Source organism: Convolutriloba macropyga, chromosome 13, assembly GCF_964194025.1.
Source record: "Convolutriloba macropyga chromosome 13, txConMacr16.3, whole genome shotgun sequence".
NCBI classification, from domain to species: Eukaryota; Metazoa; Xenacoelomorpha; order Acoela; family Convolutidae; genus Convolutriloba; species Convolutriloba macropyga.
Window position 1 is genome coordinate 47664124 of NC_134480.1, and position 14624 is coordinate 47678747.

At 36.1% G+C, this 14624-nt stretch overlaps 1 protein-coding gene across 1 annotated transcript in view; it reads left to right on the plus strand.

The window, feature by feature from the left end:
* LOC142351913 (uncharacterized) overlaps positions 1–14624 on the plus strand; it is a 92025-nt gene that overhangs the window by 53696 nt on the left and 23705 nt on the right. Inside the window, exons 5-7 of the mRNA XM_075404169.1 lie at positions 2788–4103; positions 9358–9428; positions 13029–13988. Coding sequence (XP_075260284.1) covers positions 2788–4103; positions 9358–9428; positions 13029–13988 — 2347 coding nt within the window. The remainder of the gene's footprint in view (positions 1–2787; positions 4104–9357; positions 9429–13028; positions 13989–14624) is intronic.

A 14624-nucleotide genomic window follows, 5' to 3' on the forward strand; every position in this document is an offset into this window, starting at 1 on the left:
ATTTTTCAGATAGGTTTGTATCACATAGGTTTGAGGCAATAATGAGCTCGGTTGTCTGATTTGATTATTAATCACAAAATTTTTAAAGGATTGTATATGGAATCGAACCTCCACAGACGAGAGCAAGAGTGAAAATTAAATTTTTAATGTTAAATCTAAAGCAAATTTCGATTTAGGAACGAACGCATCACAAAGCTAATTGTCTCAAGTTCCGGGAATAGTCAATGTGTTTATAGCTGCGAAGCTGTAAGCTGAGCAAAGCTATATTGCGGTGCTCTCGGTTCTTAAAATTCAAAGAATGTGAATTGTATTGGGGCGCTGTCTTTTTTTACGACTCGAAGAGGAGTATTGGAGAAGTCCTTTTTTTTAATCAATTTTATTGGAGTGATTTTTGAAGCGGGAAATGGAACGCGTGAAAACGTTTTGAGTGATTTTGGTGCTGAACAAAATTGAAGAGCAGAGCGAAAAGAGAGTGGTTTTTGTTCATACCGCTGTTTTTGAGAGAGCGAGAAATTGATGAGTGAAAAAATTTTCTAAGCGAGCGAAATTTTTTTTTGTTCACGTGCGGCATTTAAATGCAGTTTTTTGCAACTTTTGATGGTTATGAGGTTTGATTATGATATTGTCTTGTTTTGATAGGAATTGAAGGTTTTGATAGGAATTGATAGGAATTGAAGGTTTCAAGTAGTTAATTTGAGTTAAGTGCTAATTTGGATGTTTTTGGTCAGTTTTGCTGATTTTTAGACGAAATTTGATTATTTTTTGCCTGTTTTTTTTGTTTTACTGCTTTAAGTGGGATTTGAATAGTAGCTTGTTACTCAGGGAATGTTCAGATACCAATTGATTAAAGTTTTGTTAGTATAAATCTTTTTTTTTTCTTAGGAAAAATTGAGAAATTTTAAATAATTTTTCTCAATTTTTTTTTGCAGTTTCTTTTTTTTCTAGAACTTAGACAAGTTTCTTAGCCTATTATGACTTGTCTATTGTTTTGCGAGCATATGGAAACCCTATTGCAGAAAGTAATTTTTCTTTGGATTTATATGCTTTTGTAATATTAAAAAAAATTATTAACTTTTTCCAGGTTTTTAGTGCAAGTTGTTTGTAAGAGCTTTTTCTTTTCATTATTTGGCTAACAGTGTTTTTAAAGAATTCTCATAGGTGGTTTTAGTAGGTACTAAATGTTTTGATAAAGTAATTTTGGCAGAAATAGTTATTTCGGGATCTCAATTTATGACAAAATTAGATATGACAAAATTTGATCAGATTTTTAATCATATTTGAACAATTTGATTTTCTTGTTTTTTCTTTTTTGTTCTATAGTTTTGTCTGAAGATAATCATAAATCAGTGGAGGCACGGTTTGTGTGATGAGTAGTTGGATGGAGTGTAAATGGAATTCTACTTCGAGTCGTTTCCGGAATTCTTCCGGCTATGTTTTTTTTTAAGATCTGTTCACACATTTTGATGATTAAGTCAAATTGGAGTAGTGATTTTGGTCACGCCGAAAGAGGAAGTGGAGTGAAAAAGCGAGTGGTTTTGCGGCGTGATATTTTTTCGCTCTAATTTGAAAGTAGAGTGCGAAAATGGTGTTTGAACAAAATTTCGGTTTCTCGCTAGTGGTTTTTTGTTCACATGCGGCAATTTCATTTTGATTTTTACTGTTTTTTCGATCGGATTTTTTTCTAAATTGTTTTCCCAATCCATTCATAGTTTAATCTAGGCCTAGTTTTTTTGTTAGAATCAGAATGAGATTTCTCGCTAGCGGCATTTTCACATTGATTTTCTGTTTTTTTTTGTTTTTTTTTATGATTTTTTTTGGAAATGGTTTTCCCATTTCACTCATAGTCCGTTCTAGTTCTAGGTCTAGTGTTTTGTTTAGTCAATGAAAATTTTTTGAATTGTACGTCAGGAGTTGTCCTGCTATGTTTTTTACTTCGTCGAACTTTTCGCTTTACCTTTTTGCCGCTTTTTCGACATTTTGCGTGAAATCTTTTTGACTTCTCTAGGCTAGTTTCACTCTTCTGTCATTCTGTTAAAAGTCCTTTTAAACAATAGCTGCTCAGCAAAGCAATTCAAACTGAAGAGAGTCAACATAAAAAATCAAAGTCAGAAATAGAAACGGGATAAACCCATAAAGCCCATTTTTAGATGCCCGGTACTTGAACTTTGCTCTCATAAGTTTTAGTTACTATCAATAATGCTTATTGGTATTGATACTAGACCCTGTAGCCTCTCACTGAGAGATAGGAGTATTTTCAACTACGAAATGACATCAAAATAAATTGCACTTAAAAATATTTTTGTACAAAAATCATTTTTTGTTGATATTTTCGTTTCTTCCCAATAGAGTTATGGGAACCAATGACGGCTATTTTCCGGCAATCTGCCGGGTATGTTTCAAAAATCAACTGGTGGAATGCTTTTTTGATTCATCAGAAACAAAACACTTTTTTATTAAACCCAATTTATGTCAAATTATGTAAGAGCAGGGAGGACTTAGAATTAAAAAGAATTTCTAACCAGAAAATTTTAAAGAAAGTGACACTTATTAAATTTTTTAGAATTTTTTTTCTGATCTGATAACCGACTGGGCTGCAGTTATTGGACCAGTCTAACTCTTTGTAACTATTAAACTTTGTACATTGTTTTGTTTTTTAGGGATGTGAATCGATGTTTCGCGAAACGAAGGACAGTTTTTGCAGTTGCCTTGATCATTTGTTTAATTGAAAGTAGGAAGGATGTTTTTGTGCAGTGGTACTACAGACTATGATGTGTATTTTGTGTTTAGCTACTTTGAAAGAGAAAGAGACGTCAGACGATATCTCTCTTAGACTGCGGATTGACAACAACTCAAAGGTGATGCAAGAAACCTCTGCCTCCTGGTTCCAATCTGACTTTGATGATTCGATCAAGGAGGCAGTTCTCAACAGAGATCACAAACTCATATCTTCAAAGGGTGCTAATGCCAATAAACCATATCCGGACATAGCCACGAGTACTTTGGAAAAAAATAAAGCTTCTTTAGTTCAGTTGCCTCATGACACCATTCCACCGCCTATTCCTGCTCGGGAGTCTTCCAAATCTATCAACTTTGCAAATTATACTAATGCGAACATTGCCCCATTGAATGTATCAACATCATTCCAGGTCAGTACCAGTCAAGCTTCCAATTCGAAGACCACAGTTTCCCACGCTCCCGTTCCAGTCGCTAGACAGCGAATTATAGTTGACCCACTTACATTGGCAAAAACACCAGTGCCAGATATGAAGACATCGAAAGTGGTCAACTCAACGAAAGCTCCAAAACATTCAACATACTCGCCATTCCACAAACCATTGCCTAGTCTTCCACAGGAAGTCTCTTACAACCGAAGAGGCAGCGAATCGGCTCTACACTTTGCTCGGAGAAGTACAGAAGCCGAGTTTGTGGACATACGAGAACCGTCTCCGGATCCTCCCTCTTCGGTAATTGATAAAGCAGTCACGCCTGGACAAACGAAAGAATCTTCTTCTCAATTTATGAACCATTCCAGAAGCATATCAAACTGTCAAGACACCCTTCCTGAGTCTACTTCCTACAATGTGAATTGGTCTCAGTCGGACGATCGCAGTGATTTCAGTTCAGATGTTACTGATTCCCACTTCCATTCAGGCACCTGGAAGGGTGTTTTGAAGCCCTTTTTATCATCAACTCCTCTTCCAAACCAAATGGATTGTCAAAATGGTAGCTTTCATAATAGGACAAACTTGGCAAATAGAACTGGAGTGACACACCATTTTTCCTCAAATCGTAGGAACTACTTTTCAAGTCGTACTACTGACTCAACTTCGGGAGCCAGACCGCCTCTAGATCCGAATTCGGGAACAAAAATATACAAAGAGACTCAAAGTAGATTCCTTTCAGATCCGTCCAAAATGAAGGAAGCTACGGAAGAGGCGATTAAAGTGAGATACACAAACAAGTCTGACCCTCAAACGAAGACAGTGGAAAAAGTTGTCTCTGGTCGGCAGAGTCATCCAAACGATAGTCTCATTAACAACCAATCCGTTATCTCAGACATTGCCAAGCCTTTCCAAGATTTTACTGTCGAGTCCTCTCTTGAGGTTAGTGAAAAATTTACAGCAGTTCATATTTTGTTAAATATGAGTTGCGTATGCACAAAGTTCCAACTTCCGCTTTGACAATTAAACGATGTGTAAATTTTGTTGAAAAAAAACGGCGTATTTTAGCAGCTTTCTTTCTCAAATAGTAAGAAAACGGAGCAAATAAAATGTTGCCGGCCGCGAGAATATTGAATAAGAGGCCAAAGACGCACGCATATAAAATCTTAGACATTGTTTATTGAGTCCTTAAAAATCACCGGTCAAAACGGATCATTATTAATTACTATCGAACGAAGTTTGAAGCAATAAGTGAAGTCGTATGTCTTTTTAATGGCTTTTCGCTTGACTTTTTTTTCCATTTTGTTCAGAAATGGTCCTTCGCTCACTTGAGTGATTTGATTTTTCTTCTTTGGAATTGGGATAAGCTGGTAAGGCATGAGAGGGTAGTAAGTACCTGTGCAGTTCTCTGAGAACTTCACTTGGTGCTGAGTATACGGCTCACGGAAGCTGCTGAGACTGCAGAATTTATAGTGTGAAGTGCAATTTTGAGTTAGGCAAGATTTGCACGCCCATAGTTGAAAAAACCAACCCCTCTCCCTCTCCTTTCATTCGAGAGCAATTCCTTTGAAATTGACTTTCGTTTACTTTAATTCAAAGAGATAAGGTCAAGTGAATGTGTGGGACTCTAAATGAAGGTTATTTGAGAGCAGCTAATAGAGGCAGCAAAACCTTATGCAGATTCCTAATCAAAATATAACATCTCACCTTTTTAATGAAAGGAGTAGTTTTTGGTCTGTCTTTTTTACTGCTCTTTTGAGGCTATTTTCGGGCAATTTCCCAGCTATGTTTTTTATGTTCCCAAAATTTATGGCCTGTGAACTTGTTCAGAAATTGGCTGCAGAGAAAAAATCGTAAAAACAAAAATTTTCTGCCAAATTAGATTTATAAAAATAAATTTGTTTCTTTGTCTGTTTTGTATTGCTGTTAGAGTACAAATTAGAATTAGAAATTTAGTAAAGATTAATTCATGTGTCCTTTTTGTCGGTTGCTGGCTATAAAAATGCTTGATGAATGAGTTTCAAGTTCTATTTGATGTAATATTTCTAATGTATTGTTCTATTCCAACATCCCTAAGCGAGATTTTTTAGCACGCCTGCTAAAGCTTTTGCTCCTCCGCGTCGTAGAAAGATATGAAAAGTATCATATTAAAGCTCATGAAAACGTTGATATAACAAATATCTTACATTTCAGTTTTCTGACTAACTTTCCACTATAGAGTAAGATTCTGTCAGCTGTTGTCGAGGTTTAAAATGTTTAAAATTTTATTTTCAACTAAATTAAATCACTGCTTTACGGCTTGTTACATAAATGGGTTTTCAGTTTTATGGGCCGCAAAGCGGATGGAAGTCATCATTGTTTTTGCATTTTTCAAAGGTTTTATCACCTTTTCTAAGAAGTTGGTATCAAGTATCTCGTTAGCTTTCTCATCGTTGATTTTTCGAGTGGAAACATTTAAGCCGCAAATTTTGCAAATTTATCAATACTGCAAATTTAATCATTTTTATGATGATTGCAGTCATTTATTTCATTGCAGATAGTTTTTTAATAGCCGCGATGCGGTAGCTGAGGCTGTTATTCATCTTCTTTTGGTTTTTTTATTTCAAGATTTTTGTTACGATCATATGACGTCACAATCACTTCAGTTTTCACTCTCAGTGGAGCTAGTTTTTTGTTCATCTGCGTGATTAAGTCCCTAGTCAAACGTGACTTACCTCACTGAAATTGTCTTTACTTCAATTCAAAGAGATAGATCGAGTGAATGTGTCATTCTAATTGAAGGTTATTGGCATCCAATAGAAGCAGCAATAAGTTATACATATTCGTAATCAAAATATAACATCTCAGCATTTAACAAAATTTTTTGCTATGTTTCTTTGACTTTTTGGGACTTCAGATCTACGAAGCTATTGCGGCTGTTATCTGGCAATATGCGAGCTATTTTTTTTACTTGAAGAGTCAGAGCGGCTAATTTAGTCAAATTTCTGATCATGAGTGAAAGATTGACATCGAAAGTGATTTTTGCTTAGGCACTACTCTTTCAGAGAACGAGCAATTTTTTGGTGCAGCAAATTCAAGCAATTTATTCAAATTCTAATTTTCGATCACAGGGGTCACATAATTTGGGAATTTCTTTTTATTTGGAAATGCTCCATTTTCTGAATTTAGAGTGGACAAACCAAAAAGAAAATATTGGTTTCTAACTGGGCATACTGATGAAGAATTATTTTTGATGTAGACTGTTTCAGTACTGATTTTCAGCGATATACTAGTATTGTAATGGTTTGGTACTGAAATAAACTGTGTTTACTTCTGGAAATGTTAAGGCGGAACTGTTAGCAGAAATAAATTTATGATGTAACAGGCAATTTTTTGACTTTGACACCCCTCCTCCTCCCGCAACGACGCTAGTCTCTGTATTTAAGCTAACTGAAACTGAAGCGTTGCCCCACGCCAGTTGCTTGACAACAATGTCCAACGGTCATATTATAAATGGTCATGTTATGTTTAATAGCCGCCATTAGCTTGCTCAGCCTGCTATTATAGTGCTCTAGTTTTATTGGGGAGCCATCGACTCCATCCATGAGTATTGGTGGAGCGTCTTCTTTTTGATCGATAATTTTTTGGAGTGTATTTAAAACAGGATGTAAAATTCAACGCCGCATATGAAAACTATGTGTTTAGATCAAAGTGCTGAATGAAAGAATTGAATATAAGAGAGTGGTTTTCTGTTCACATCGTTTTTTGAGAGAGCGAGAAAAGTAGGTGTGAAAAATTTATTGGTAAGTAAGCGAAATTTTTGAAAGCAGTTATTTAGTTTCAACTCCCACCTTTTCAGTCAAGGGTGTTTCTCTCACTTAATATAAACTAGTAATAGTGTGTTCGGAAGCCTTTTTCACTATCTGAAGCAAATGTTACTCTTAGATTCAATTTTCAGCTATTTTACCATTTTGCCTTGTTTTAAGCTTTTCCATCAGATTTTGTGTACTTTTCTCTCACAACTCTACAGAGGAATTGTGGTTGAAATTAGTTTTGATCTTTCAAGTTGATTGATTATTATTTTGAGGTAATTTTGTTGAATTTTGTTATTTTTTTTTTCATTTATTTTATTCTCTGCATTTTTAATCGTTGATAAATTTTATCAGCCTTGTATTTGATGAGTGACTGATCCAACGGAAAAAGTTATCCGAAATTTCTTCAAATAAAAATGAGAAGAAACTTAAGCTAAACAAAGCAGTTTTACTAAAATAAATGTTACAAATATCAACTTTTCATTCTTGTTCCTCGACTTTTTCATTGTTGTTTAATATTTCTCCGTCATATATTGGGTGGACGACTGATGTATCCGATGATAAGACGATTTAGTTGAATTGTTTGAGAATAATGGATGCGAAATAGCATATTAGCATTTTGTAGAGATTGATGGGGAAATTATATTCGGTTTTGGTCCATGGTCATCTCCCTTCCCATTCATCGTCGTTGTCTTTTTTGACATTTGAATCCATTTTGTGAGGTTTTTGACATTTGGTAAAATGTTTTACCCAAGTAACCCCCATTATAGGGTCTTTTGCCATATATTTTTTTGGAATCACAACTAAAAGTAATTTTTATCAGATGCTATAGCAATTTTTATTATTTAGGTCGCTCATGTCATTTTCCAGTTGTTGTTTTTTGATAAATGCTTTGTATAGTTATATAAAATAAGAATCAGGTCAATAAGTTTGGTCAACTGTATACTACGAGTTCTTTCCGGGAAATCTTCGGGCTATGTTCACACAATGCCATGATTTTCGAAGTCCAATTCAAGTGATGCGTTTGTTCACGCCGAAACAGGAAGTGGAGCCAGAAAGCCAGTGGTTTTGAGCCTTTGAATGGTTTTTGCTCTAACTTTAACCTAGATTGACAACACGTTTTTGGACAAACGATTGCTTTCTCGCGAGTGGTTCTTTGTTCACATACGGCATTTTGGCATTGATTTTTCTGGGTTTTTTTCGATTTTTTTTATCTGTTTTTCGCTGAATGGTTTTTCTAATGCATTCATAGTCCGTTCTAGGTCTAGATTTTTTGTTTACTCGGATTATACAAAGATTCTTTGAATTCTGTCTGAGTTTGTTCGGCTTTGTCTTCACTTTGTCGAATAAATATTTGTTTCGCTCTACCTTAGTTCACAGCTTGTTGAACATTTTGCTTGAAATCTTTTTGACTTCTCTCGGCTTTTTGTTTCTTTGCTCATTCTCTGTTCATTCGAAGTGATTTTAATCAGGAGTTGCTCAGCAAAGCAATCTAAAGTAAACAGAATCAGTATCGAAATCAAAATAGAAACCCGATAAATCTATAAAGCCCATTTTTAGATGCCCGCTACTTGAACCTTGTTCTTATAGGACTTAGTTAGAATCTAATGCTTTTTTGAGTGCTGCTAGCCCATGCAACGTCTCATTAAGAAGCATAACTACAAAATCCAAACAAAATAGGTCGCACTTTAAAAGTGTTTTACACAGTAATCAATTTTTATCCTTGTTCTTCTGTTCATTCAATCCCAACCGGTGTTATGGGAATCAATGACGGCTATTTTCCGGTAATGTGCTGGGAATATTTTAAGGCTACGTAGTGCTCTCAAAAAATTTGTGGCAATTATCTGGGACTGTTGGTCTTTTCTGATGACATTTTTCGTCAGCATTTCAGTGAGTATGTTTTTGTCCTGGGAAACGGGATTAACTGGCAAAATCTTCCGACCTAATATTCGAGACAATTTGTGAACTAGTTTTTGAACGAAGTTCATAGCAATCATTGTAAACGTGTTGGTTTTTTATGCAAATTTTTTGCTTGACCGTTTTGCGCTTTTCTTCTAGAACATTCTTTGACTTCTCAAATGACTTTTTCACTCTTTAATTCTTCATTTTTGAGTGATCTCTGTTGCTCTCACTCCGAAGTAAAGCTTGTTGCTAATATAAAATTGGTTGCAGCATAGCATCAATAAGGGCTTGATAGCCGAGTGGGCAGTGATTTTGTTTAGGGATCGGGAGGTCAATAGTTCGAATCCCAGCGTGGTCAAATGTTTTTCCACTCGCCTGTCGTTCGAAAGCAATTGTTCCGGCATTAGTCGTTTTATATTTTTATATTTTCTTATAGATGTCATCCTCTGGTTTAGTTTCAAGTTTCGTCAAGAATGGGAGCAAAGACTTTTGAAACTTTTTAGGAACTGTGCTCTGCTACTGCCCGTGAACAACAATTGGCTCAACCTGATGACTTCAATGCAAAGCTAAGGAGGTAAGTTTGCACTAGATAGTCTATTAATCTCAAAATTGGTCAAATTGGTTTCGATTTTAAATTGAAATCACTGTAGTACCCTCTAATAAGCTTAAGATTATTTGGTGCCCCTCAGTGATGTTTGTCGGTAATGCTTTGAACTCTGAGAAAAAACGATAACCTTTGTGGACAATTGTAATTTTGGCCTCACTACTTAAGCTCCGAAAAATATCAGCATTGAGTAAAGCGTAAGATATAATAAGTTGTTATCATATGGGAATTTATTTCTTCTGCAAGCACTCGTAAATGACAAGACAAGAATTGCAGCAACCTATCCATGCTTATTTGGCTTTAAAGCGCTTTTAACAGAAATTAAATACGATGCAGTGTTTCACGATTTTGCATAAACAATTAAAGCAGTGTGAATACTTGAAGAGCATGCATCTGGGGTTCTTGAGTGTAACTTGTCTGCCTCACACCAACGTCTTTTATATCAAATAATTTTTCGAAATGTTTTAATTCTTTTTCCCATTTCTCACAAATTCTTTTCACAGATCTCTCACATGGAATATTTTTTTCCAGAGCGTTCGTTGTCTTTGTTTAATACCAACTGAACCATACAGATTCTTTCCTAACAATTCTCAGGTCGATATTGTCAAATCATTACGTCAGGTTGTGATTTCTCTTTTGTGATACATTGTAAAATTCTAGCCAATTTTCATAATGCGATTTTGCAATATTATGTTTGTATAGCAGGATTGAGACTTTCTTGTTGCTGATTTTTTTTCTAGTGTCTATTGAATTTTAAAATAGAAAGATAAACGTTTATTAAAATGTGCGACATTCTAATCTGGTCTCTTTTGTAATAACTTGGATTTTCAAATTATTTTTAAAATGAAGAAAACTTTTGTCATTATAACCTGTTTAATTAACCTCTAACCAAATCTGAATCAATTTTTATAAACATGTTTTCAAGCAAAATTTTTGCCAGACCGGTGACTTTTTCGTGTTATAAATTTAGCTCAATTCACAGATCTAAATAGCTGAACGCAATTGGTGGATGCTTACTAGTAAACGCCTATGGTAACTCTCTGCAGAGCTATTCTAATAGGAGTTTCCTACTAATATTTAGGTTCCGTGTGCAGTTTTTATGTTTCCTTTTCAAATATTTTTTTAAGTGTTTAGGTTCGCAAGCGTCCGGTATTCCGCTAAGATGAGAAAAATTCACAAGTTTTGAGGATGGCAAATAGTACTAAGTTTCACAAGAATCAATTGAATGAATGAATGAATAATTCGTGTTATGCATTTCTTATACTTTTTTTACATTTTTGTCCAATCAGAATTGAGTTCATTCTATTAATAGATAGTAAATATTTTATAAGTTTTATTTGAGTCTGAGTCTTCATGCTCGATAGAAGTCATCAAGATGCTTTTCTCATCTTAACCTATTTTTCGTTCAGATCAATAATTGGTTTATTTTAGGTCTATTTTGGGTCATTTTCATGTTTGAAGTCAAATTGAAATGTTTGTTTTGGTCGCGCTGTAACATGACGCGGAGCGAAGAATCAAGTGATTGCGGGGCTTGACATTAGAAGTGGAGAGCGACTAGGGTGAGGTGAAGGGGGATACTCGCAATAAAATGAGGCAAAGGGCACTTCAGCCTAGAGGTAGAGTGTATGGTCAATGAGCAGGGGTTCCCGGGTTCGAATCTCCCCTAATGTGAATCTTTTTGCAAGTGTTACCCCCTCCACCTGTACCTCACTCTAGGCGCTCTCCTCTGCTAATCGTGTTTCAATGACAACTCTTTGAGCTCTAATTCAAAACTTGTCCTCGTGTTATATATTGTCAAGTGTTTTAACGATCATATGAAGTCACGACGATTTCAAATCAGTTTTTTCTGTTCATTCATGCAATTTCAACTGAAATGCAGGCGCTACATCTTTTTCACTCTTGGTCAAGTCTTTGCTCATTTGTGTGATTAAGTTTTTGGCCCACGTTGTGACTTAACTCATTCTCAATAATGACTTTCTCACTTTCAAATTGACTTCTTTTCCTAAGGTTGAGGATATAAGGTCAATTGAGTGTGTCACTCTAGATGAAGTTTATTTGAGCGCAGCTATCAGAAGCAACAATGAGTTATGTTTCCAATTAGTAACAAAAACCGTGTCAGCCAAAAAAAAAATCGACAAAACGTTGAACAGAAATCGTTTTAACGCCGGACGATTTGCTTTCGAACCACAGATAAGAGCTTGGTTTCGGTTTTAGCTAGTTTTAACTCCAGCTTGGATGAACAGTAAACTTAGAGCCCGATAGAGCTCTAAATAGCTGCTCAGACGTTCAATGCCCCCGTTTTCACCAGGTCATCACGGATATATTAATTCGCGCAAAAATTCGAACGTTCATGCACCATTTTGCATCGAAACAATGGGTAGAATACCGAAATAACTGTAAGAAATGTCTAGAACAAACGAGGCACATTAGCGCAAAAAATATAACGAAAACTATTTTATAACAAACGCGCCCTGCGATAAGTGTAGAGCATTTTCTGAGGGGTGAAGTAGCTAGTTTTTAGAATGAGAAGAGTGGTATGGGATTGAATGTCGCGTTCGAAAAGAAGTCAATATACAACTGAGAAACAAAGTTATTTCAGCCTAAAAAACCTCCAGAATATGCTGAGAATAAAAATTTTTATGGGCATTGTAGTTTTGTTTATATTTTGTAATATTAGTGCCTCGTGTGCTCTAGATTTTTCTCTTCCGAGTCGAGATTTTTGCGTGACCATTGGAATTTTTGCATGATTGAATTTCTGCGTCATGAACTGGTAAAGACCGAGAGCATTGAATGTCTGAGCAGCTCTCTTAGAGCGGTAGCAGGCTCTAAGTATACTGTTAACTAAGGCTCGCGTCCCTGAGGCTAAACTAGTTTCAACCGAAGCTAAACTCGATTTTTCTTTTATCGATCTTCCCGTCGAGTTTCTGTAGCTTTCGGGGGGGGGGGGGGGGGGGGGGTTGTAGGTGAATTTGTTTTATATATTGTACCCAGTTATAACGCATTTTTAGCAGTAGTAATTTTTTTCGTGGCTGAGAATTTGTGGTAGAAAATTTGAAAATATTTATCTGGGCCTTTCGCTCTTGTTTTTTTGAGGGGCTAGTCAATAAATATAAGTGTAGTGCTCGAAGGAATAATGGTCACATAATTTTAACGACACGAACAATTGATAGTTTTCGGGTGAATGGAATGCTTTAAGTGTATGATGATGTGTGACTTCGAATGCTTTTAAGTATTTGTTTTCTGCAACTTTTTCACTTGAATAAGTTTTATTAGCCTGTGTTTTATGGAGTAAATTGTAAAACGTTAAATATTTGTATAAAGTTATAATAGAGAGTGAATGCAGCATTGTAATGAATATTTTATAGTGATCGTATAACAGCTGCTTGTAGATGTTTTTCTCACATGCAGTCTAACAGCACCATGGCTTTGCATTGTTTGATGGATTTGGTTGCAAAAGACATCATATATTCATTCTTATTGTGCAGTTAGGCATTACTCTGTATATAGACTGTATTGGATAGTTTACTATTATATAGAATAGAGTAATGCATTGGTGTTGTACAACTGTAGGTCCTTGGCCGAACCATCTTCAAGCGAGAACAAGAAGCAAAGCCACGAAAGCTCAACCGATTCTCCAAGTCAACAACAAGATGAGAAGGGTGTAGAATCAATACGTGAGAAAACAGATTCATTCGTTGACCAAACATATCTACACTTTGATGATCAACTTGATTTGCAGTTGGGACAAGAGACTAGAGTGAATTGCGAGATGTCTCTGGCTTCCTTGGACCCCATCGCCAACTCTCGTTTTGGAGAGATTAGAAGTGACCACCGCATTCTGGTGCCATCAAAGCGGAGTGGAACCCTGCACTCTTTCACCTCAACACACGTGAAACAATCCAGTAATGACAGTGGCAATGGCAAAGATGCGTCAAATAGTGCTTTGCAACTTGACTTGATTGAAGACGATGCGGATGAACATCTGGCAGGATCTTCCCAGTCCCAATTCCAAATAGCAAAGAATCGCTTCTTACGAAAGCAGAATGACTCCATCAGGTCATCACAAACCCACATGTCCAGAAGCTCATTTGTGAGTAGAAGAGACAACTCATTGAGGTCCAGAATAGCCAAGTCAACTGAGAATGTAATCCGTTGTGAGAAACCGACGACAGACCACAGTACTACTCTCAAGGAGTCCTGTCAGCGACCATTGATGGCTACAGAAAGTGAATCAAATAATGGTGTGAAAGAGAACTACGCTCTGAGGTCAGCAACTAGTGCAATTAACAGAACCTTATCCCAATCTGCTGCGAATTTGAGTGAGATTACAGGGATGAGTGATTTGACGGTTGATTCTGGAGTGGGGGGCATGAACTCCTTCGCTGTTACTTCCTCTAATGGAAGTGGTGCTATTGTATCGAGGGGTTCAGTGGCCGATGACGTCACCACCACTATTATCCCTAAAGGCAGTGTCACGGATTTGAGAGGATCCAAAGCCAGTATTGTGTCTAACTCCAGAACCATGTCCAGGTTGGTTACTTTCGGAGTTTTTTTCGAGAAAAATGTTATCGATTTATAGTGGAGTCATCTTATCCTTCGTATACTAATTAGGTGCTCTCCGCTGTTCATCTCATAAAGGGCATTTTTGTGTTGGCATTTTCAATGCAGGCGAGATTATCATTGGAATAATTTGGATGCAATTTGAGCCTTTTCGATAAAGCGCTAATTTTTACAGATTTTCTTGATTTCAACGCGTGTGTTTTGAGTTTTTTCCTAGTTGGTTTTTTGTTTTGTTTAACAACCTTGAACGTTACCTAATCTTTTTTTGGAAAATTTAACTCAAAATACATTGATTAATTTTAAGCAAGAATTTAAAAAAAAAATGTTGTACCTGCACATTGAACGTGTCTGCTGGTTTTTACAATGGAGTATCTTCTTTAGTAATAGCCGCCCTTATCTTCTCAGCTGGCTATTATAGCGGCGCTTTTATGCTTTCTACAATTTGAAGAATTGAGGTTTTATCCGGGCGCTGTCTTTTTTTACGGCTCGAAGAGGAGTATTGGTGGAGTGTCTTTCTTTTGATTGATTAATAGCCGCGAAGCGTTAGCGGCTATTATTTGGGAAATCGTGGTTTTTTACAATTCAAAGAATTGTATTGGGGTTCTT